The 24,838-nt window shown below is 50.4% G+C and overlaps 2 protein-coding genes across 5 annotated transcripts in view; both read right to left on the bottom strand.

Annotated features, from left to right (window-relative positions):
- The window catches only part of FAM222B (family with sequence similarity 222 member B), a 38,825-nt gene extending 25,043 nt beyond the window's left edge, over window positions 1-13,782 (bottom strand). The window contains exon 1 of one of the 2 annotated variants that reach the window (XM_037373758.1): window positions 13,675-13,782. The gene's annotated coding sequence lies outside the window, so the exon portion shown is untranslated. The remainder of the gene's footprint in view (window positions 1-13,674) is intronic. The other variant, XM_037373804.1, reaches the window with a different exon arrangement.
- A 543-nt stretch (window positions 13,783-14,325) lies between these two features.
- On the bottom strand, window positions 14,326-22,779 carry ERAL1 (Era like 12S mitochondrial rRNA chaperone 1). Of its 3 annotated transcripts, XM_037373733.1 has the most exons (12): window positions 22,701-22,779; window positions 22,088-22,151; window positions 20,229-20,381; window positions 19,999-20,126; window positions 19,834-19,911; window positions 19,618-19,664; window positions 19,175-19,236; window positions 18,611-18,723; window positions 17,706-18,095; window positions 17,032-17,181; window positions 16,686-16,766; window positions 14,326-16,361 (listed from the first exon to the last, which is right to left on the bottom strand). In XM_037373733.1, exons 2-12 carry the CDS (start codon window positions 22,149-22,151, stop codon window positions 16,239-16,241), a joined length of 1,389 nt encoding a protein of 462 aa, XP_037229630.1. In that variant the 5' UTR covers window positions 22,701-22,779; the 3' UTR covers window positions 14,326-16,238. The 3 variants fall into 3 exon arrangements, with proteins under 3 accessions (XP_037229630.1, XP_037229622.1, XP_037229615.1); XM_037373725.1 differs by lacking the exon at window positions 22,701-22,779 and having other exon boundaries at window positions 22,088-22,443; XM_037373718.1 differs by lacking the exons at window positions 22,088-22,151; window positions 22,701-22,779 and adding an exon at window positions 20,614-20,749.
- Window positions 22,780-24,838: the final 2,059 nt, after the last annotated feature.

Raw genomic sequence — 24,838 nt, 5'->3', positions numbered from 1 at the left:
AGGCAGACAAGAGTCTTCCACAGGAGATCAAAAAGCCCTCCAGATGTTTATTTTAAATGAAATTCAGAAGCCAGTATAAACCAGATTTTAAAACACTGAATAATCCTTACCATAATTTGCATGAGAAAAATGTAAGAAAAGATTCCATCCTGCTGCTCTGAAACTCTCCAGGAACATGCAGGGCTAGATTTTATTCCTAGACTCTTCAGATGAGAATCTGAATCTTGAACAGCCCCACACTGCAATCTGATGACTGTTAAGCATGTTTCTTCCCTGTGCTATATGCTTCGATGGATGCTCAACACACACATACAGGGGCATCCCACGTGAAGGAAGCCTCTGACCTTCCTCAGCAAGACTATTCAAAATTCCAGATGGAAACGTGTCTAAAAATGTCAGTCCTAAATCTTACAACTTCTTTGCATCTCGCTACTTCATTGAATGCCTCCTGATTGTACAAAAGCAGAATATTCAGGCGTCAATCTAAGTAGCTTGGGTGTTAATGCTGACAATATCTCTGGAGAGAGAAAGAAAAGAGAGGACAGATTTCCAATAGCTCAGACGCTTGTCTGAAAGAAAAGCTGCTACACAGCAAGAGAGATACAGAAAGGGAAAGTAACACACCAGAGAACTTTTACCAAGGTCACATCAGGATGCTGAACACCACCCATCTGCAGGGGAAGATTTAGATGCCTATCCCACCACATATATCCATTCACTTGTTGGCAACAGCAGTCCTCATTAAACCAAACTGATTCTAACCATGAAAGTAGGACATCGGGAAGATGATATTAGCTAACAAATACAAAAGGAAAACCAACAGAGAGCCAGTCCTGGATGGGTGCCCTCTGCAGCAAAACACAGCCCCGTGGCATGTGCAGAGCCCCTGCGTGACCTGGGAACAGGCAACACGGACTATCCCAGCCAGAAGCGTGGAAAACTGCTCTAACCAACGCTAAGGGCTCCCAGCTTGCAGCTGAGAGGAGATTCTGCACCCATATGGGCAAGAGCAGAAGTGGGAACCCATCAAGAACGGGAGCTTTTATGACTTGCTGCTACGCAGGGTCACCTACAGGTTGCAGTTCCTCATTGCTTTGAAATCAGGGCTGTGGACACGTGGCCGATCACTGCAGATGGATCGTACCACGAAGAAAAAGCCCTGCCCCCAAAATATTGTATCAGTTACCGCTGTGCCCTTAACAAGAGCATTTCTTGCCTGTTTCAGCGATCTGAAAGACACGCTGGGCAAAATTTAAAGCTATGACAAAGTGATCTTATCACTTGTGTGCTGTTCTTGCTACACAAGCCCCTGATTCAGCAGCATGTAATAAAATCTTCATTTGCATGAAAAGCACTCTCTGATCACAAAGTCTTCTGTTCAACAGTCCTCTTCCCATCTACAGGGTAAAGATGCAAGCACCACCATCATTTTGCCAGCGACTAAGGTGAAGTTTTGTTTACCCTTTATTTGGAGAGGCTCTCAACATTTTAATATAATCTTTTCCTAAAATTCTAGCGGTATTTTTGAGTAGCACAAACGCTCTACACATCCAAACTATGCAAGCACTGCAAAGTTCACATACTATGCTTTCACCTACACTTTTAATAAGTGCGCCACGCCAAGAACATTTCATATCAGCACGCTGTGACCATAAACAGTTCTAAAAATGTCTTTAGCATTCAACAAGTCCAGCTTTCTCCAGTTTGCACTTAGTGTTCAGTGTCATGACACACAGCATTCACAGAGGACATACATCAAAGGAAAGGAAGGTGTAGCCACGCAGCAAAGAACAATGCTCTGCCTGCAAGAAGATTAATCGCTGTCACAGGAAACCAATAAAAACAAGTATCTTGTTATCTTTCTTTACTAAGAGACTGTTAAAGCTTAACTGTGTTAGGAAAGCTTTCTTTCTTCGGATTAAATCATGAGCCTAATGTATGTGGGCAACACACATACCAGCATATGCAATTAATTGGCTCTCTCCTGATGCTGCGGGGGAAAGTCCACTGCTTCAGAGGCAGGCTGAAACCTTCTACAACCACCCCGTGCCTTCTCGCGATTAGAGATCTCTCACCAAGGCCAGCCCCAGCTCCCTGCCCTGTGCCAGTGAACACCACCTCCCATTTTCACCTGTTTGCCAAAGTTAATCACGTCCCACATATGCACCCTGAAATCACACCTGGCTCCAGGCACACTCGGCCAAAACAGAAATACCTTTCATCACGTCAGCAGTGCAGTCCCCATTTAGAAACGTTTTTCTTTCACGTTAATCCAGTGCCAAAACGTTATGATATACACTGTGCTGATCCAGAAACGGTGCTAAGGATGCTGCTGCCTCCTGTCTATCACCGCTCGTCTAATCTAGCGCCTGGCCATGCAACGGTGGCCCTGTGACAACAGGCACTTTCAATTGGGCAGCTCAGCAACACATGTACGCTGAATTTTTGAACAAGCTATTCTAAGCTGCTTTGCTAGCAATTTCTGGCCTGTGCAGTTTCTGGCCCTCACAAAGAGCAGACCTGTAAATGACATCTTGAGGATTAAGCTGATTGAGATGCAATTTGCCTAGCAACCATTCATTAAGCAGAGTTCAGAAACAGGCCAGCAATCTATTCCACCTCCTTATCTGAGCAGTAAACAGATAACAGTCTCTACTGTGTCCTCTATCCTTCAGTTCAGACACATTGTAAACAGATTTTTCAGAAGTTTAAACTCCTACAGTAAATCTCAGAGAACAATCCTCGCTCTCCAAACACGAGGGATTCGGTTTCACCAAGTGGCTTACAAGCATGAAACAGCTCTAGAACGAGAGTAATGCAAATCAAATCGTGAATGCATTTGCAGTTCCTGTGCCTCCAATATTTTCTCACGTCAACCACTAAGAGCCCATCCTAGTCGATAAAAAAAAAAAAAAAGATAAATCTTAATCATGCAAGCATTTGGCATTGCTATTCTGATCACTGAGAAAAACTCAATAAAAATCTTATTCCCTTCCTTCATCTTCTGGAAGGAATCGATTGGCACTTCCAAAGTCTTTGATAGAGGTTCCCCCCTTCAGAGAAGAAAACAAAAGTCACGTCCTCCCTCCCATTAAGCATTTTTTCCTCATAAAATAAGCAAGGCAACGTAAACGTCATCAGTGAAAATCAAACCAGCTATTTCAGCTCGAAGAATTTAGCTGAGAAGATTAAGGAAAATCATGATTTTGCATAATTGTTTCTCTGCAAGAAACATCAGATGAGATCTCATTCTGCTCCAAAATTAAACAACAAAGATTAGCACGGACATATTTAAGACTACATACCCGAATGGCTTTCCTTTGGTATACAGTTCTTCTGGGAAATCACTGTGACATACAGCATGCTATTACAATTAAATATGCAAGAAAGAAGAATTAAACTGACTATGAATAATTAATACCCTACAATACTATTTCATAAGGGAAGTCGGGCTGAATATTCCCGCAGACGAGATATACCTAAACACAAGGCACATCAGTGCTTGCAGCTTTACTTTTATGATGGAGTCTAAAACAGCGAGTAACTTTACGGCTGCTACTCAACGCCAGACAAGGTGCCACCTATCCATGCCTCCCCTCTCTGGCTCGCTGCCCGCTGGGCTCCAGAAAAGCTGAGAGAAATGCAAGTGTTGCAGTAGTCACTGCACTGCTCGTCCACACTGCAGAGGTAACAGGCTTCCCCAACACTTCCCATTAAAAGCAATTAACTGACTTCCCAGTAAAGAGAATAAAGCAAATATGATGCAACAATTATTTACATGATAAGATCAGGCAAAGGCTGTGAGAAAAAACCAATTAAAAAGGTTTGTAAGAGCTAAGGAATGCAGCTTACTTTCCCAGAATGTATCTTAACGAGAAAGATACCATCAACTCACAGAGCAGACCTTCCTGTTTCGAGTTCACTGTTTTGGGTGCTGCAGAACAACTGTGGCAAAGCCACAGCTGGGTGGCTGGGTGCAAACTCTCCATCTGTTTTATTAGCTCCCAGTGAAAATCGCAATTAAAAATACACCTTTCTTTTTTCACCAACAGAAACCCTAAATGGCTGAAATTCATATTTACTGGAGCTGTCACAGAATCGGTATTCAGCCCTTGGCATTTTTCACTGGACACTGGTGATCAGGTCAGCTCTGCGCTAATGGACACACCATACACTTGTTGCACACATTGAGCTGGAAATCCCTGGTTCCCCTGGGTCTATCCAAGCAGCACCCCACCCCCCACACACACACACCCATCGCAGAACGCTACTTTTGGTGATAAAAATTTGAAATCCAAGCAACATTGGTGATCACTGAAGTGGAGCAGAGCACTACTAATGTATCTGCGGAAGGTGACAACCCTACAAAGACACCTTCCCCAACCCAAAGCCCCACACTGCTCTGACTGCCTGGAGGGTCTCGCTGCTGCAGGATCCAACACGCTTCTCCTCCAAAGTAAACAAAAATCGAGGGTCTTTCTGCACACAGGCAAAGTCATGTTAGAAGTACACTAGCTTAATATTAATTTTCTATTAAAAACTAATAGGATTAAATGAAGCTCGTGAGCCAGCAGGAACCAAGATGGTTATTTTGCTGACATGCTCATTGCCCGGAGGAGGGGGATGTGAAGGATGGGCTGCAGTGTTTCTGCAGGATGGTGGCCACGGGATCCATGCACTGGCCAGAAGGGGTAGAAGGGGGCTTGTCCCCACATCCCCAGTGGGACCGCATGTTCCATCAGTGCTGTGCCGTTCTGCTGACCAGCAGCTTGTCCCCCGGCCAGAAACTGATGGGGAAGGTGAAGCCCGTGAAGGGGTCATCCTGGGGAAAACCCCAGTGTCTTCCCACTTGAGATCCAGTCTTCTGGGTGCTGCCTCTGGTCCTTGCCCATTTGCACACATGCCCCTTTCTCACTGCCAGAATTAACCCTGTTGCCAAAAAGCATCCTGCAAATACCCAGCGTTTACACAAGCCAAGTTTAACCTTCAGTCCCTATTAATGTTAGGAGAATAGCAAAAATTAACCACAGTGCAACAAGAAAGTATCTGCATTTCTAATTATACAACAAAACACACCATGTGGCAATATTTCCAAGCGCCTTGCTGGGAATAAAATAGCCAACGGACTTACAGCTTCCATTTTGAGCCGTGGATGGAAGGGCAACCAGAACTGGGGTTGTCAGCATTGAAGGGTGAGGACATGAGAATTAAGGAAAATGAAGTGACAAACGTGACAATAACAGAAATGTTAACCATTAGAAAAACAGTCACCTTAAAAATTTTAAATTTCATGAACTCTCCTACTTTTTAATGGCTTAGCCTACTTTTTCCAACCTAATTTGCATGATCAAAATAGGCCTCCTGCCAGGAAGCATTAAAATGGCAGCCCCCCATCGAGACAAAACTCCCTTCGCCATACGAGGCTGAAGGACTAATAACTATTCCTAAAAACATTTAAAATCCATTAATGTTGTTTAGTAAACATTTATTTAGAATTAGTGCAGCTTTCAGATTTTTCTTTATCACGCTCTACTAAAGCATTTTATAAAAGCTTTTGAGGGAGGAGCAGGTACCCCCCCAAATGCCTGTAACATCTCCAACCCCCTCTAAAAAGCTAAGCATCTTCACGCTGCTGCTCTGCCACCGCTCTCGATGTTTTCCACCCAAAAACCCCAAAGCATTCTCCAACATCAGCCGGACAATTCCCAACAGCTCTTTGGGGTACCAGGCTGGGCAGCTGGAAGCCCCCCACCAAGATGCACACAGCCGTCAGACCAGAATAAACCAACCCCACCGACCTCCCCACATGGCAATTAATCCTATATGCCCCAAAAACTCCAGGCTACTACGATAGTAGTATAAAACTCAGTATTGCTGATGTACTGAAGATTTGAATTCTGGTACAGATATACAGTGCTTTACACAAATTTGTCTGAGCTATGCATTATCCTTTCAGCGCCATCTGCACAAAACCAGAGTTTTATCTAAGTGTTGGAAACTAAAATAAATCATTTTCTCCCTATCTATGATCTTGTCGGAGACAGACGCCACAAACCTGAGAGCTGGCTAGTGCAGGCTTGTCTAGTTAGAAATAAAATTATATCCGCATCAATATGATTTATTTTTAAATAAAAAATAAGGCAAGCCAGACCCTTAATATCGAAACAGTCTCAGCCAGCACCCTCCCAGCCCACAGAAGCCATAACACATGGAGTGTGTAACATTGTCAAAATAAAACTGGGATTGGCATTGCCATTTCCCCTAATAAGAAATGCCACCATCAAGAGATACATTTTAATTGCCACCTATAATGAAAAGTACCTGCTCATTCTCCACTTGCTGTGTTTATTGTTAACAAAACACAGGAGGTATGTTCTGGTACTGTTAGCTTTTTGACATGTCCATGCCCCACCAGATCTTTAAGAGCAAACTGGGCTCCCTGACCCCACGCGACAAACGGCACATCTCCGTCACTTCTGCTCTAACTGCTCAAGGTTCTGGGGCTGCACTTCTCAAAGCATCTCGTCCTGAGCATCCCCTGTGAGCGGGAGACCTCACAGTAATTAGCACATTCTGATACTGGAAGTTCAACTAATATAAATGCTTGTCCCTCAGGACAGTACAGACAGGACAAATCATTGAGCATGTTGGTCCCCAAAGACCCATTGTTTCTACCTTTGAAAGTCACCAAAGTCTAGTAAATAAATTATTTCTCCAAAAGCATTGCCAACAAGAGAAATCTGGTTATCCTGGTTGAATACATTCTCCAACCAGCAGCTACAGGCTCTTACAGGATCACTGAAAAGATCCAAAACCATTTTATTTTCATATGTAGAGTAACATCAGAACTCACTGCTGTGAGATTGCAATGGATTTCAGTTGGCAAGTCAAGCCATCTAAACCACAGATTATAAAAAATAAAGACTAAACATTTTTAGATCTAACTTTCATACACAGGCTGCGTTTTATGAACTTTCATTGGAAATGTTACATCAGAATAAAATCAGATTTAATTGGCTCTTAAATAACTGAACAGTCACTTTAATTTTATTTCAGCAGCAGCAATTCATAAATCAAGCAGCTGAAATTCTAGCACAGAATGACAAGTAAATAGAGCAGAACACACTGAAGGAGAGTACGAACGCCACACGGTGAAAGGTGATTTTTCTTAAACTTTGTGCGTCGCCATTTTATGGACACCGCAAAGCTGCTGCCACATAAATACTTGAGAGCAAAAATCTGTCAGTCCTGTGATGCTACACAGTTTATCAGCAGTAACTGCTTAACAAAGACCAATGGATGAGATGATACTTGCCCAACTGGAACCGCTAGGAGAATGGCTGGGATTTTAACCGGGGATGCAATTTCCCTCATGCTCACTAGATGGAAGTATGTAAAATCTTAATTCTTTCCTGCCTCAACTTGAATTTAAGTGGTTGAAATGTCATGTTGTACTGTCACATTTTAAGAAGCCTTTTTGTGGTTCTTCGCTGGCAACTCCACTCATTGATAATCTGGCAAGTAGAAGATGCCTTGAAATATTAAACTAAGCTGTGCTGGAAAAGATAGTAAATGTGAGAGAATATACATCAGAAATATTAAATATATTATTTAGGCTAATTCATTTTTCCCCCCTTTTTTTTTTAAGTACATGCATTCCATTTCTAGAGTATTTAAATAATAATCACTAATGAGATGCTTCAGAGAAATGAAGTTACATTTTTTTTAAATATTCAGGCTATTTTAACAAAATAACAACTCTAAAAATACCACTTGTCAATTAACAGAAACAGGGAATAGAAAAGGTATGAGAGGCTTCATAAACGCTGTTGCAGTTTTGACTGGAAAAAACTCCAAATTTCTAGAAAATACTGGGAGAGGTACAGGGAGAAAGAGCAACCTGAAGTCTCACAGAACAGAGCAGCAAACATGAATGGGATTAAATTACACACAAATCTTCTGGAAACAATCTTAAAAGTGACTTGTTCCAAAACAAGCCATTTCTAAATTTAAACACTGAAGAGTTCACAGACGGGAAAACTAAAAAAATCAGGCAATGGTGTGACCAGGAAAAAGAGCTGTTTTCCCCTGGCCTCTTCTCGCATTGATCTTCCTCCACACTCATTCACAAATGCTCAGCACAGTTACGAACAATTTAAAGTCAAAGGATGCATGAATTACCAGCTGTAGGAACACATTACCCATCCCAGGCAAAAGCTGAGGGCTTTTCTGTAGCTGAAGTCAAAAACCAGCCCGGAATCAGAATAGACTGATGAGCTGGAAGAGAAAGGCAAGCAAATACCTCACCTTCCCTGTCCACAATGAAGCCAAAGCACACGACATTCCTCTAGCTCAGAAGGCAAAAAATGAAGAAAACCAGTGCCAGAATAGAAGGATGAATGAAAAGCAATGCTGGATAGAAGAATACAGTAGGCATGAAGGGCTCCCCTTTCCAGATGTTAAAAATGTATGCTTTTTCCATTCCAGATTTAAAAAAAGATTAGCAGGGGAGGAAGTTTACTTTAGAGAGTGGGAGCATCTGCATAATTCTTTTTTAAAAGGCTCATACAATGCTATTTCCATCCAACAGAATTTATACTATATATATACACACACACACGGTATTGGTTCAAGACAGTAATTGTACGACATTTTTCGAAGCGTTCTGCATGCAGAATCTGCCTACAGAGAGGAACAAAATGAGTGGCAAGGCAACAGCCACAGGAAAGGGCAGGACCACGATACGCAAGCCCTCTAAAACACACGCTCAAAGTTCAACAACATGCAGGCAAGAGCGATAGCAGGATACAGCAAAGGATATGCTGAGGTCAGGGGGGAAGAAATAAAATCCACAGCACCGAACACTGACTGACGCAAATTTTACCGATCAAAAACATGCACAATTTTCTTTTCTCTTCCACTGCCCTCCGCTCTCCGTATAGTAGCAAATAATTTTTCTCTGCCAGTAATCCCACACCCACCATATAGGAAAAAATCACCTGGGAAGGCTGCCGGTGGCTACCATCTTAGCTGCGAAGCGCAGGACAGGGAGACTGCCCAAGTACGAGAAGTCGAATTACAGAAAACAACCGGATACTAGATCCACTCTGAATTTCAAAGCATGTCGTTTCACCTATTTCCATTCGCTCTCACGTGGTTCCCAAATTAGAAACAATCAGAATCCGTCTGGAAACAATATATGGCACCTTAATTGGGTTGGCTGTACTACAGACGTCAGCAACGTATCACTTGGTAGATCATTTTTTTACTGTTTCTTTAAAATACTAAAAATAGCTTCACTTTCATGCTTCACCTTTTCTGTATCACATTATTACATACATAGTAAGAAATTAAAAAACCCTTCTCACTCCTTGCACACCGAAGATGCTAGAGAGCCCACTCCCACTGGAAGCAGGGTCTGTCACCTAATTCAACAGAATTTTACTTAAAGGTTTGTCTCAGGTGCATGGCATTTACAGAAAACCTGTTTTCTAATACATTTCCCTATAATACACCCATCAATGCATCTATTTAAAAGTCTGGAGCCGTTCAGTTATCTCTAAATACATCAATAACCCATTTAACTCACCTACTCCATGCATTCCAAGCGCAACACCATCCAGCAGACCAGAATCGCTGCATGGGACTTGAAAACCTACATTGAAAATCTCTCTCAATTTTCACCCCAGCACTTCCCAAGTACTACACCCCTGCTACTCCATACTGAAGCCAGACTGAAGCCAAACTACATTCTTGTGAAATTATTCCAATAACAGAATTATCATCATTTTCTTCATGAACCCTGGCAACTTGGACTAATCTTCAAACACAGTATTAACAAGTTAAGCAATAGGAATATGTAAACTATGCATAATTCCTCAGCACATCGGGAGAATAATTATAGCAACAACATACCAAATACAAAATGAGTGGGGAGGCATGAAGAGACACCCAGACAGAATGTACCAAATTAAGGAAGAGAGTTCTACAGTCAATGAAGCCAGATCAGCTATGGGCCACAGTCACCGTTGCTGTTTTAAGTACCCACTTAAATCAAATTACTAAAAACACTGAAACCAGCAGCCAATGAACACACCAGCCTCTGTCAGCTCCAGGTGTAGGCAAGACCAAGGCTAAGCTATGCCTATTCCAGATAATAAGCTTAGCTTTTGAGGAATACAATCCATTGGGAAAACATCTCTGGCCAAAGTTAAAAACAACTTTTCTGGATGCCAGTCAGCAGAAAGCCTTTTCAGGAGCTCTGTTCCCCAGTAGCTGAATCAGTATTTGGAAAGCAAATTTTTTTAGAAAGAAAAAAGATGACTAGAGTGAGAAACTCATTTCAATATTCATATTCAAACTAACAATCTGCAATTAAAAGAAAAATTGCTCAAAGACCGTTATGATTAAGGTTTTAATACGAGTCACAAAATACAATGGAAAAATGGGGATATGGCATACCACACAAGGAATACAAATTTAAATTATTCACTTAACTTCCTAGTTTGAAAACGTTTAAAATGCTGAAAATTGAAAATGGTGGGGTGATACAACCCATTACAGATGCAGAAAACTGTGAAACCTTTACCTTCAGGAGCATCTTACCCCATAAAGAATCCTTAGAAGAGTCAGCATGCCCCAGCTACAGTCTACAACACGACAGTGGGACCTGTTACTCAATTGCTGGGTGTAGTACTCCAGTGAACTACATGTTCTTAAAGCAATTATTTAAAAGTTCTGATCATCTGTTAAATAAATCAAGCAAGCCAGGTTGTGGCTATGTTCTTGGTGGTGTATTTAGTAATTCCATAAACCCCAGAGCCCTGGAAGTCACTGAGCTTTAGAGAAATACAGAATGGACATTACTTCATCTCCCATCTTCATAAATCAGTAACTATCCTCACTACCACCTCGCTGAAGATGAGCAAGCCAGCAACATACAGGATACAAAATGTTTCGGCAATGGATGCTTTGGGGTGGGGGCAGTCAGGGTAACCACCTCTACCTCCTCCTCTCCCCACCTCTGTATGCTGGCCAGTAATGAGTCGAGATCAAAACTGGAGAATAATAAAGAAAAATGGACAAACCAAGGTGGGAAAAAAAAAGGAAAAGTATTGCAGTAGAGCAGAAACACCTATAAAAGTTGCTATTCCACGACCAGGCATTTTCAGCGAGTGCGGGTAAGGATATAAGTTAAGTCTCCTGTATATCACACAGTAGCCTGCATTTCTGGGAAATACAGATACTTCAGTCCTCGATAAAAATCCTCGCCTCTTGATCTGCTAACAGTTCCCAGAAGCAAACATATATAAAAGCTCATCTATCAGAGGACAACTTGAAACAAATACAAATAAGACTTAAAAGAAGGCAAATATCCAAGTTACAGAGAACACAAGGGTTCCTTAATTTTACACTTGGAGAAAAAAACAGTACTACGTGGACATTCTCCAACATATTTTTTAATGTTATTAACAGAAATAGCACCCCAGGCTGTGCTCAAGCAGATAAAAGTGTTAATCTATTTGCAATGTGAAGTGGAAGGGGGATCAAAAATACCATCTCATTAAATGGTATTTATTTGTTGCTAAGCGCACTATTTATTCAATTGAGAAGTTTACAAAATGACAAGGGTAACCGCAAGTAAGGTCACTACTTAATGTCAGTATCAAAGCTGATCCTCAACAGAATTTAAGCACCTGCCTTTTCTTTTATCTCAGCACAAAATGAGATCTTTTCCTTCTCTTTTTTTTACACTTCAAAAGCCATGTAACACAACAAAATAGATGCCAAGCATGAAGGAACAGAGAGCATGCCAACATCTTTCAGCAATCATCTTTCCCTTGTCATCCATTATGTCAGATTTATCTATTTTTGCTTAATTCTTGTCCCAGCGATACGCATCCTTTCTCTCTCCAGACCGCCAGGCTGGCTGGGCTTGAACTCAATATGGCTTCTTAAAATAGTTGAGAAATATTGAAAATATCTGAAGCGATGCTTGTAAATTAGAGCCTATTCATCAGCGCATCTTCTAGCTCCAGCTCAACCCGCGACTCCCCCAGAGAAGGGTCAGTCTCTGATTTCTTCACCTCAGAAATTCTACCCAACTTCACTATGCATAATTTAAAAAATAAATAGCCTTTCTTTTGTGGAAGTATCTTCTCCTAAAAGCTCAGTCTTTACTACACATCTCACCCTCTGTTTGTTCTGACGATTACTTGCTTTTGACCCAAAGCTTCCCCTAACTGAGAATTACTGGTCAGTTAATTTGCCACTGCTCGCTTTCTGTTGCTGCTGCTTTTTCCCCTCCAGAGTTTTCAGACCCTCTGGACTGGCTTTACAGAACAGCAGACCCACCTGAACACTCTCCCTGCATCCTCCACTCCCCAGGCTGCTGGCTGTGTGAGCCTGCTCTCTCCACCTTTATTATCTGTAATATACTTCAACGACATCTCTCCCCACTGTTTTGGGTATTTACTTAAACGAATGGCCGCTAACAAGTTCAGATTCTTTAGCTGAAATACAGAAATACAAGCACTGAAAGGAAAAAGCAGCTATCATCACTATACTCCCTTACTGCCTGCGTAGCACTGATCACAGAATTTTCTCAGCCGGCTGCTGAATCAGATGAAGTTTCTACAGTGTACACACAAAATCATGAAGCCCAACACGTCCAGTAGGATTTATTAAATCACAAAGTCATCACTGTTGCTCCAGCACAAATGACATCACTCGGGAACCCAACCTCATCTACTGAGAGCGTGCTCTCCTGCAGCTACCGGCGCAACAAAGAACAGGGTTTGCGCACTAAAGAGCTGAAAGTACCGTCGCAAAAAGTTTTCCATGTAAGCTTAGGTTTTCTTGCGATGTTCGATGGGATGAAGGCCCACGGCAAGAAGCGAGTACAATGAATTCTCACGGAACTAAGTGACTGGCACCTGCAATTTAGCCTAAAACTTGTACCTAGCGCTGGGAGGCGATGCCAAGAGGAGGAGAGGCGTCCACGAGCCCTCGCAGGTGCTGCTCTGGGAAGCTGGTATGCGGCACGGCCAAAGCCTTTAAGGACTTTGCTTGCACGAGCGGGCTGAAAACAGACAAGTCAAGCTCCGCAGCTGCCTTCACACTTGCGTTAAGACGCTCGAAAAAATCGTTGGTAGGAAATAAAAACGACGAACAATTTGTTAACGATACCTCTTGCAAAAGCACTTGGCTGGGGGAAGGATTACACAAAGGATTTGCACACATTGCAACCGCAATCCCCCCCCCCGCCCCGCCGCCGTTTCCTGAAGGCACTTCTCTGTCGCGACGGCTGCCGTGCTATCGCGATTCCCGCCGTGCAGTGGCGATGGAAGCCGGCTGCGAGGGGCCGGGGTGCGGGGGGCCTAGGCGGGCCGCTCCCCCCGTCCCCTCACAAGGACGCGCCGGGGAGCTCCGGGCTGAGGGGAGGCGGCCCCCGGGGAGGCGGGCGGGCCGGGGCCGCCTCCCGCCAGCGGCCCCGAGGCGCTGTCGCGACAAGGGGAGAGTCGCGACAGCGGCGATACCTCACGCCGCCTCAGAGGATGGGGGGAGGGGACACCCGGGAAGGACAATGGGGGGGTGGGGGGGGGTGGGGGCCGCGCCGGTCCCGCCGCCCTGCCGAGGCGCCGGCCGCCTGTCAGCCCTGCCGGCCGCACTTACTCTCGGTGCCCCTGCCCGGGCCTCATGGCGCCGCCGCCGCTGTGCCCGTGCCGGCCCCGCCGCTCGCCGCCGCCGCCGCCCGCTCTCGCCGTGGTGGCTGCGCCAGCCGCTCCCGCGCACGCGCGCTGCCCGCCAACGGCCCCGCCGCCCCGCCCCGCGCACGCGCGGCCCCGCCGGGGAGGGGGGAGAGGGCAGGGCCGCGCCGCGGCGCCCCCTGGCGGCGCCCGGGAGCGCCTACAGCGCCCAGCGCCGCGGCTGGGGGGTCCCCCGGGGGTCCCGCCCTCACCCTGCGGCCCCAGCCCGGCTCCCGGCCGCGCACCCGCCGCCCCGCTGAAGCCAATTACAGCCCCTCCCGGCTGCAGCGCCCGGCTTATTAACCTAATTATCAAACCTCATTAAGGAGCTGCAGGTTGGGGTGGCAAAAGACTTTCAGCCCCGCCCCCCTCCCTCCTCCCGCCTGGAAGGAGCCCGGGACCCCCCAGGACCCGCCCCCCCCCCCGGCATCACCTCCCGCAGCCAGGGCTGGGGCAGCGGGACCGGGACCGGGACCGGAGCCGGGCAGGGAAGGATGGAAAGACACAAGTGCCCCGGTTTTTGGGAGCACATGGCAGTGCATGGGGCAATGGAGGGAAGCAGAGGAGCCGCAATCGCTGGGGCTGGGACCTTCTTTTATTGCAAGGAAAATACAAAAGTTGGCGATCAGCGTGCATGGGACCACCGCAGCCCCTGCTCGGGGGAACAAGGCTCTGTGCAGGCTTCCCAAGCCTGCTTTCCAGATAATCTTGTGTTCCCGACGCCGGTAAAGCACCTCCTCCAGGTCCCACCAGAGAGGGACGGTGGGCACGGGATTTGCTCAGCAGGTCTGGGCTCCGGGCAGGAGCAGCGTCCCCACCGGACCCCACCAGATCTCTTCGCTCAATTGCTGGGGCAGCAGCCCAGGCTCTCCTCACTCCTCAGGGATGTTCATTTATAACAGCACGCGGCAGATTTACCTGGATTTCTGGCCAGAGGCTACCCAGTGCTCCAAACACCCCAGCACAGGTGCGTGGGGAGCTGAAACTCAAGCCTCCAACACCAGGTCCACGTGCAGACTGGCAGGGAGGGCAGGGGCCCAGACATGTGGACACGGTGCCCAGCTCTACCGCACTCCATGCCAAGGGCTCCGCAGCGTGGCACACGGTGCCCCAGCCCTCAGCCTTGCTCACCCTGACCTGTGCCAAATGTTGTCCATCCCGATATCCCATTAGCCCTGATCTGCAGAACCTGCTGCTGCTCCCATTTGGGGCTTTTCTTTAGTTGCTGTGTTTGTATCTGTGACCTTGGTGCAAAGAGTAATGACTTTGAACTAACTCTGGTGCAATAAACTATTCAAATTCCTAAGAAAGGGAGTCTGCTCTGGTTCTGCGTGATGAACAAGCCATTCTGAAGAAGTAAACATCTATGAGATGCCGCTAGTGGCATCTTCAGACCAAGCCACTCAACATTTGTTTGTCAGCCAAACATCCAGAAATGTGGACAGGCAGGACGCCACTGGGCACCAGAAACAAAATGCACAGGGGCAGAAAGACACCTGTTCCCTGCTCTGTTTCCCCTTCTGATTAATATGCTCCAGCAAATGCTCACAAGCCCAACGAGCCATTCTCTTCCCTGTTCCTCTCACCGGCACCCAGGGAAGCAGCTCATACACACACCAAGAACGGATCATGGTTCCGTTTCTCACTTCTCCAGGAACCCCCAGACCAGACTCAGCCTCTGGAGCAAGTACCACGTGCCAGGAACAGCAAACTGCTTAGGAGGTGTGTCATTTTAGGAAATGTGACAGGGGAAAGAGAAGGAACAAGCATTTTTACAAACTACCGCACAGAAGAGGTCAAAATGAAAGCAGCAGCTGGCAGTCATCTAAAAGGGTGGTGTACACAAGCCTGCAGGAAGGGTTCCCACACAGGAGTTGGAAACCACCGACCTTTATGATCTACAGAGAGTTTAAGAGCTCCCTCTGTCACACTCGGCCATTACAGAGCACTTCAGGTGGCCAGAAAACCTGCCACTCAGGCTGCCTGGGCAAAACTTCCATGAGGGCAGGGAGCAAAGCCGACACAAGACCACCTCGTGGGCTGGGGTAGCCTCTTCCTCCCGTGTGACCACTGCTGGAGCGATTCAGCCTTCAGAAGAAGTGAGAGGCATGTACTGACGACCCTTCGCTGCAACCCTTTGTCCACTAAGAGGCAAGTTCTGCTCCTGACCTTCCAGGCACAAACGCTTCACAGCAAGGATGGAGGACGTAGCCCAAAAGTGGATGACAGCTCTGTAAAGGTGCAGCTGTTTCTCTGATGTCCGTGCCCAGTGTCCACAAGATAAGGTGCCGTAGAAGGTCTGAAGATTTTATTTCAGTTTGGGCTACTCCCAGAAAGAATAATATATTCCACGGCGGCCCACTACACTGATTCCATCATCCTCTGTTTCTAGATTGAACAAAAGGTGCCAAGATACCCACAGGGTCAAACAGGACTGGTTTCTCCACATGACCAGAGAGCTCAAGGGCTCTTGAAACATACACAAAGAGCTCAACTCTTCATCTCCACCCCGAGTTTCAAGCAGACATCACACAGGAAAACGTTCATCAGGTCCTGGCCAGCCTCCTGAGCAATCCTGCTGATAACCTTACCTCCTCTTCCAATCAACATCATCTGTATTAAAACCCAGAGAAAAGATCATCATACTCATCCTTACATTGCTTAACTGCGGGGAGAAACCACCCAGGAAAACAGCAGAGTAGCCACAGAAGCAATGAAAAGGGACACAGCAGTCAGAGACATCTCAAGATCAGACCATGGACAACTTCAGAAAGGTGTAAGCTGTTACTGATCAGCCTGTGCCGGTCAGGCACCTGGCTCTTCCCAAGAGACCCCCCCAGGTGAGGGAAAGGGGATCACAGCAAGGATGCACATGTGTTGGACCTGGGGAACCTCCATTCACACCCCCCCATGCCCCATCTCTCTGCCGTTACTCACCATATGAGCCTTCCTTGGGACCACAAGTTTCTGCACGATGAGGAGCTCCCCACTCGGTCCTTCCTCCCACATCTCTGTCACCTGCAACAGCAAGCGTGCACTCAGTGATCCTGCAAAGTGCCTCAGGAGCCACAGACACCGCTCCCTCCCCGACACAGGCATGCAAGGGTGGCCCCCCTTCAGAGAGAGGGTCTCAGAGCACCCCACGGGCAAGTCCCAAGTCACCCTCCAGGGTTTGTAAAAACTCTGGAAGACTTCACAGATTCAAACAGATGGATTCTCATCACATCATCACTATTTCCAATAAAACAGCTCAAAGGCAAGTCTGCTTGTGCATGCTTCCCACCTGAACCACGCCGTAGGGCACTTCCAGTGGCAGATACTCCAGTATCTTCTCCCTGATTATATTATCACAGATCTCTTGAGGTGACTGGCTGGTCAAGACCCTGCTGTGAAACTCCCAAGGGCCTGGCTTAGCTTGCATCAGGAGGTACTGCTGTGAGCACAAAACACACATCACACCCATCAGCTTTCACGTACCACTTACACGGTGCCACCAACCCCTGTGCTCATCTGGCAGCAAGTCACCTACAAGGACGCTGCTGCTAGTCAGGCATCAGGGCAGTTGTTTAGTATATTTGGTGGGGAAAGGAGAAAGGGAAGCTCCTGAAACTCATAAACCCCACCAAAGGATCACACCTCCCTAGAGCCATTTGTATGAGTTACAAAAGCCCACAGTATATCTGGTAGCTGAAAGATAAAGTATTGGGTGCCTGCATCACTACAAAGAAGCTGCTGTTTGGACAGCTCCAAAGAAGAATTCTGTACAGAAAACTTGGAGATACAGTACAGACACACCCCACAGTGACAGGCAACACATCCCTCTGCCACACCCCAGGCCAAGAACAGCAGCTCTGCTGCTTCCTCACAGGAGATGAAGCTCAGTATGAAGTACCGGGGTCCCACAAGGGTAAGAGCACACCAGCCTCAAAGCGTAACAGAGGTTCAGACTGCAGTTACCTTCAGTGTATCCACCTCCTCCCCATGGAGAGCTGCCAGCATGAAGATCTCCTGGAAGCACGGCCAGCCTTTCGTATTTTCTAGATCTCTGGGTCCATAGTGCTTTGCCCCTTCTGCTTCTGTGACAAGACTGGACTCGGAAGCCTTCGTATCACTGCTCTTGCCCAAGCTAGAGCCTTCTTGGGCTTGATCTGTTTCCTGCAGGCACTGAGACACAGGAGCCCTATTCTCAGGTGGAGAAGCCTCAGTGATTTGAAGAGGAGACTTCGCTGAAGAACAGGAATTATGTTTAAATGCAGATGTCACTTCCAGTTTCTTTCCACCTACAATTCCCTCTGTTAGGTCATTTACTAGTTCCAGCAAGATAAATTTCTTCTTTAGAAGATCCACCTAAAGTGAGAGACAGGTGTCACAAATTTGTCCTAAATGAGGTTGGCAGCTAGGCCCTGGATCTGAAGGAGCCAGAAGAAACCACCCACAGGAGGCAGCTGCTGCAGGACAAGGCTTCTGCAACAGAATCAGACAGTCTTCCGACCACAGGCCAAACCAGAGTGTCAGCAGTTCCAGCACAGTTTGTCCAAACACCGTCATCTTGACAGCAACACCTCCATCAGCTCAGTCAAGATTCTCACTGGCCATCCCCACTGTGGTGCCAGCTCCTCTTCCCAAAGCTGATTTAAACCCCAGTCTGCAGCCTGTATCTTCAGGGATGCACGAGCATACAACATGTATACATATATACATTTATACACACTTATATATTCCGAGGCAGTGGGGGAAACCGGTGTCCTTTAGCACACCCAGACTCAGTGACCTGAAAACACATCACTGCTGATGCTGGGTACTGCCTGAAGACACCAGCGTAACATACTGTAGAAGGCAGAAAGAGCAAGCTCCTCATTCACCTTGTTCAGAACCAGGACGCTGGGGATCTGGGGGAACCGAGAAAGACACCGCAGCACCTCCTTGCTCAGGGAGTTTCGTGTCCAGTGATCCGACACATCCACCAAAACCAGAACTGCCAGAAAAGAGCAAGGGAAATATGATGAACCTGCATTTTTCAAAATGTTCATTTTCAGCTTCCCTACGGCCTATGCCCACTTCCCTCGTACTGCTACTTCCCCCTCTAGTTCTAGAGGAGAGCACATGGATGGAACTAAAAAGGAGCATTCTAATTGATAAAAAAAATTAAATGCAGTTTACACCTGCTATCCTAATGACATCACACATGCTAAAACTTAACATCCAAGCCCAAATATTACCCTAAGCTGCCTCCCCTTGGCACCAGGCAATTCTTATCTCCTCCTCAGCTCAATATTTCAAATAATTTCACTGCTCTTCCCTCCTACTCCATGCTCCCAGAGCTGCCTTTGCTGCCCAGTAAACATCCAGATGCCACAGCTATAGGGCTGTAAACTTCTGTGGCAGATAAAGGGTTTGGCTTGATCCAAGAGGAGCTGAGCACCCACCTAAATCCGCATGTTTCACACTGTCCCATGGGTCTGTCAGCATGGCTTCATCTAATTTATGTCTGCAAGACAAATACAAATGAGTAAGCCAGACACTTGATCACCATCCTCTTCCTTCCCCTCAAAGCAGGGGAAAAAATCTAGTGTTTTCCATCATCCCAGCTGACACAAAGCCGCCTTACAGGCTGTGACATCCCTTGTTACATGCACATATGCAGAATCAAACATAACAGAGTTCAAAGGATGCCACAGGCTGTGTGTGCTACTGAAATTACAACCATAAAAAACTCAAAGGGACCAAAATAAGGCTAAAAATATACATTCCTATCACTCCTATTTTAAAAACTTTGCCCAGTGGAAATCACTCTCTGGTTTTATCAAACCTTGACAGTCAGGAACCCCCACCCCTGGCCCGCTCTCCCCACAAGAGCAGTGGGTGATACCTTTTGGCTTTAAAGGGACTAGTGAGGCCAGGTGTGTCCAGAATGATCTAGAAAGAGGAAAGACGAATCTTTTAAGTTTGCCTGCAGTTAGTAGCCAAGCTAAAACTTCCCATTTGTGCAACTAGAAGCAACCCCGTGGGATACAAACAAGAAAACCCGACAGTTCCTGGCTAATACTCCCCACTGCCCCAGGTGGAAGCAGATGTGGAAGCTTACCAGTTGTGTGTCCCCACTCGTGACAACACCCCGGGCTTTGCATCGGGTTGTGTGCACTTTCTTAGAGACAGGGAAAACCTGTAAGAAACTAAACATGTTACACAGCCAGAATATGTCAAAAAAGTAATTTAGCAGTTTGAACTTGTTGCTCCAGCCCAGCTTTACCTTTCTGCCCAAGAGCTGATTAGAGAGCGTGGACTTCCCTGCGTTGGGTGCTCCAATGATGGCAATTCTTAAAACCTTGGGGTTCTGGGGCTGGTCAGGCCGATTTTGTAACAGACGGTACTGTTCCTCTACCAGGGGAGAGAAGGAGCGTGAACGTTGCTAAAAGCCCACAGGGGGTCAGGATCATCGGTCCCAGCGCTGGGACCCGGGCGGCAGCTGGTACCACTCACTTTTGCTGGTGGCAACGGGCGGCGGGTGCTGCCCCAGGGTGTCAGCCGGCTTCTCGGCGGGGATGCCCAGGATGCTGCCCAGCGCGGAGCTGCTCCCGCTGCGGCGGGCGGGGGTCGCGGCGGCCCGCGGGGCGCAGCTCTCCAGGAGACGAGCTGGAACGACAGCACCAGCAAACACCGCATGGACCGAAACCCGGCACGGACCCAAAACGCCCCCAAAATCGCGCCGCTTCCTTCCTCCCCACCCCCCGCGGCTACCCGGGAGGCGCTCCCCGCTCACCCGGGCCTCCGGGCCAGCCCCCGCGCACCCACCCCGGCTCGGCCCGCCCACCGCCCCCCGGCCCCGGCCGCCCCCGGAGCGAGGCCTCGGCCCCGGCCGCCGCACCTGGCCCCAGCAGGAGAGGCCCCGCCGCCGCGGCCCTCGCAGCCCAGCGCACCACCCGCGCCGCCGCCAAGGCGACGGGTGCCGCCATCTTGCCCCGCCACGGGGCAGCGTGGGAGCGCGAGCGGCGCCCGTCCTCATTGGCGGAAAGCGCGGGAGCATAGAGAGGAGGCGGGTGGGACCAGCGCGCCGCGCTCCGCCGCAGGGGGCTGTGGGGCGGCAGCGGGCGGCGGGCGGTGCGGGCCGCCGGGGAAGGGGGGCACGGGCGGGGATGGGAGCAGGAGCGCCCCCTGCCGGCCATACCGCGCGGTGCAGGGCGGCGGCACCCGGCACAGCCCAGCGCTCCCAGGGTGCCCAGTGCCCCCGCCACATAGCCCAGTGCTCCCACCACACAGCCCAGCGCTCCCAGTGTGCCCAGTGCCCCCGCCACACAGCCCAGTGCCCCCACCACACAGCCCAGCGCTCCCAGGGTGCCCAGTGCCCCCGCCACACAGCCCAGTGAGCCCCAGTGCACCCCAGTGTCCCCTGCAGTGCACCCCAGCGTGTTCCAGTGCCCCCCACAACACACGCCAATGTGTCCCAGTGCCCCCTATGACACTCCGCAGTCCATCCCAGTGCACCCCCGGGTGCCCAGCGCCCCTCCAACCCACCCTGTGCATCCGACTACTCCTCCATGCTCCCCAGTGAGCCCCAGTACTCCCAGTTCCCCTCTTTAGTGCAACCCTGTCCACCCGAGTGCTTCCCCTGCAATACACCCCAATGCTCCCCAAGTCTCCACAGTCCCCCAAAAACACACACCAGTGCCCCCCAGTTCTCCCCAGGGCACCTAGCAATACACCCCAGCACCCTGCCCACACCCCCGTGCCCCCAGCACCGCACCCTGAGGCACCCAGTACCCCAAAACACACCCCTACGCTCCCTGTCCCACTCCATGCCCCAGTGCACCCCCTAACACCCCAGTACATCCCAGTGACCCAGCCCCACAGCTGGGCCCAGAGACCCCAGAGATATGGTGAGGAAGGAGAGCTGGAGCCGCTGTGCCGTAACCACATTTATTGCCCTGTGCCCGATCCCAGGGCTCCAGCGCCATGCCATGCTGTGCCACGCCATGCCGTGCTGTGCCATGCCGTTCTGTGCCGTGCCATGCCATGCTGTGCTGTACCATGCCGTGCCGCGTGCCCGGCCGTCGGCAGAACCGTTACCATTACTAAACTCAGTAATGGTAACGGTTTCCCCGCCGGCCGCGGGTCCCTGGTTGAGCCTGGAGCTGCTCACACTGGGGGTGCCCCATCCCCCCAGCTCCCACCCTATGTGCCCCCCGAGCCTGCCCCCGGTGCCGTGTCCCACATCCCAGGCCCGTGCCCCCCATCCCTCCATGCCCCACGCCGGGGTCCCACGTTGCTGGCTCCGGGCCGGTGGGCGGGTGCCCCCCAGGGGAGTACATCATCTATACTGTAGTGTCTCATAGCGAACTTACAGTATATGATGATATCCTGCCCAGGGCGGCGGGCAGCACGCGCGGGGCGGGCGGCGAGCAGCATCTGCACGGGGGAGAGCACCGTTAGGGACACAGCACCCGGGTCACCGCTTCCCCATGCTGGCATCCCCCCTACCCCATCCCGGTCCCTCCGGTCCCACTGCCCTGGAGCTGGATGGAAGCTTCCAGTGGGCTGCCCACCCTGGCATCCCCCCTACCCGCTCTTTGTCCCCCCACCCCAGAGCAGGATGGAGGCTCTCAATGGCTTCCTCATCCCAGCATTCCCCTACTCCCTCCTTGTACCCCCCAGTATCACCATCCCAGGGCAGGACAGAGGCTCCCAATAGCCCCCAGACCCCAACATCCCCCCAATCCCACCTTTGTCCCCCCCAGTCCCACTGCCCCACAGTGGGATGAAGGTTCCCAATAGCCTCCCCACGCCAGCACCCCCCTAAGCACCCCTTATCCCCCCCAGTCCCACCACCCCAGGGAAGGATGGAGGGAGGCTCCCAATAGCCCCCAGACCCCAGCATCCCCCCCTACCCCATCTTTGCCCCCTCTCAGTCCCACCACCCTGGAGCAGGACAGCAGCTCTCCAGGAGGTGGCACCTACCTATAGGGGTGGCACTGGGGCTTTGTGGGGTGCTGGGGCTGCACCCGCCTTATAAAACCTGCTCTGCCTCATCTGCATATCTCACATCTGCACTGCACAGCTGGACGGGGCCCCTTAACCCCTTCATGCCTAGGGAGGGCACACCCAAAGCAGCTCCCCCCAGCCTGGCATAGCCCATGGGGGCCTTGGGGATGGGCACCGCCTGCAAGCCCCCCTGTCCTCCTGCCTTGACCCCTGTGGTCTTCAGTATGGTCCCCCCCATAGATGAGGGGACCCCAAACTGGTTCCCAGTTGCTGGACAGGAGCTTTGGACATGGCAGGGTGGCAGCCCCATGGAGATGGGGCCCAGGGGGATGGTGGGGGGACATGTAGGTGCAGGGGGTCACCTTGCATAGGCACCCCCAAATGAGGCACATGCACGTGGGTGGAGGGAGCCTGTGTCCCCCTGAAGTGGGTGGCCTCCAGGGCACTGTGTCCCCTGGCCATATGTGCTCCCCTGAGGGATATGTCCCCTAGCAGTGTGTCCCCCCAAAAAAAGATGTGTCCCCCAGCCTGCAGGGACATGTCCTCTGGGAGTCCAAGTCCCCTGCCTGTATGTGCCCCCCACAGCGGGATCTGTCCCCCGGGGGGATGTATTCCTTGCTGTGTGTCTGCAAAGGACATGTCCCCCTGGCCGTGTGTGTCCCCAGGAGGACTGTGTCACCTCATTGCGCATGACCTTGGCCATACTTATCCCCTGACCACGCGTGTCCCCAGATGGCTGCAGCTCCTGACCATGACTGTCACCTGCCTGTGCATGACCCCAGTCATACGTGTCCCCTAGCCCTGCATGTCCCCAGGCCTGTCTGTGCCCACAGGGCCACATCCTGCAGCAAGCACCGTGCCATTGCGCCCAGTTGTTTGCGCCAGGACACTCCGGTGTTCCTGGAAACCGCCTGCAGGGAGCTGATAACCCCCCCACCGGGACCGTCTGCGCGGGGGCCCGATAAGCAGCAGTGTCCGGCTATCTAGGACCCTGCCCTGCCACACAAGGTGTCCCCAGACCCACTGTCACTTCTGGGTGATGGGAACAGGGGCAGTATCACCCATGCTCCCCCCAGCCTGGCCAGGCCCTGGTAGGAGGTGGCACAGGGTCAAGCCCTGGCATCAGCCTGTCCCCAGGCATGAGGATGCTGGGACCTGGGGGCCGCAAGGGACCGTCCCCTCCTGTCTGCGGTCCCTGCTGTGACCCAGAGGTGTCCTGAGGGGCCTGTAGTGCTCCCCAAACTGTGGCACAAGCACCCCAGCACCTAGAGCAGGGACACAGGCAAAGTGTCCCCAAGAGTCCCCCCACCCCAGGTGAGCCCCACGGGATTATCCCCATCCTGCCAGCCCCACTGCCCACTCAGCACCCACAGCGCCTGAGGGCAACACAGCCCTGTAGCCCTGCACCCCACAGGGCAGAGGGACCCCACGTGTCCCCCAGGCCACCACCACAGAGCTGGTGTGGGGACACCCAGGTGCCGCAGGGGACCCCTGGGAGCAGGGCCGCCCTGCCGCAGGGCACGTGGGACAGGGCCCTTTGTCCTGCCTGCACCCCTGCCCAGCCCCGGGGGCACGTGGAGGGTCCCGAGGGCAGCCAAGAGCCCTGCTGCTGGTTGCCACTGCTCCTGCTCGCCGGCTGACCCCGAGCAGGATGGTACCCCCAGAGCCACCCTGCTGTCCCCCAGCGCAGAGGACAGTGCACAGGGCTGGGACGCGGCTCCGGTGGCAGGGTGAGGGCACGGGCTGCGCACAGCTGGCAGTGGGGCAGGGGACATGGTGGTCACATGAGCTGCTGCCACCAGCCTTGCAGACAGAGCCTTCGGCCCACGCCAGCTCTGCTCCGAACCCCAGGGTGCCACCGGTGGGGCACCCCACAGTGACCAGCTCCCCGCTTCAACGAGGGCAATGCAGCTGGCGCTCACCAGCCACCCTGGGTGGCTCCTGGCTCCATCCTCACCCGAGCGGGACCAGGACAAGGCTCTACCCTGAGCGAGGGTGGGCCAGGAGCAGCCCCAGGGACACGGCGACCACGGGGAGGCTGCGAGCTCCCAGGAGCCGCACAAGCTGGGATCTCCCTCCATGCGCGCCTTGATCTCCCGTCCCAGCAGGAATGC

The sequence above is a fragment of the Falco rusticolus genome, chromosome 1 (genome assembly GCF_015220075.1).
Source record: "Falco rusticolus isolate bFalRus1 chromosome 1, bFalRus1.pri, whole genome shotgun sequence".
In the NCBI taxonomy this organism is placed as follows: domain Eukaryota; kingdom Metazoa; phylum Chordata; class Aves; order Falconiformes; family Falconidae; genus Falco; species Falco rusticolus.
Note: the sequence above shows the minus strand (reverse complement) of the source record. Positions and strands in the feature narration are given on the sequence as shown.

Excerpts from the sequence above, each read along its gene's own strand:
- ERAL1 (XM_037373725.1), bottom strand. The coding sequence starts at position 22,214 with ATGCCAGCATGGGGAAGCGGTGACCCGGGTGCTGTGTCCCTAACGGTG. Across the intron at positions 20,382-22,087 it reads GCAGGATATCATCATATACT|CTCGTCTCCTGGAGAGCTGC; the intron begins GTAAGTTCGCTA and ends CTGTCGTTCCAG. Across the intron at positions 16,362-16,685 it reads TCCCAAGGAAGGCTCATATG|ATGATGTTGATTGGAAGAGG; the intron begins GTGAGTAACGGC and ends GTTTTAATACAG.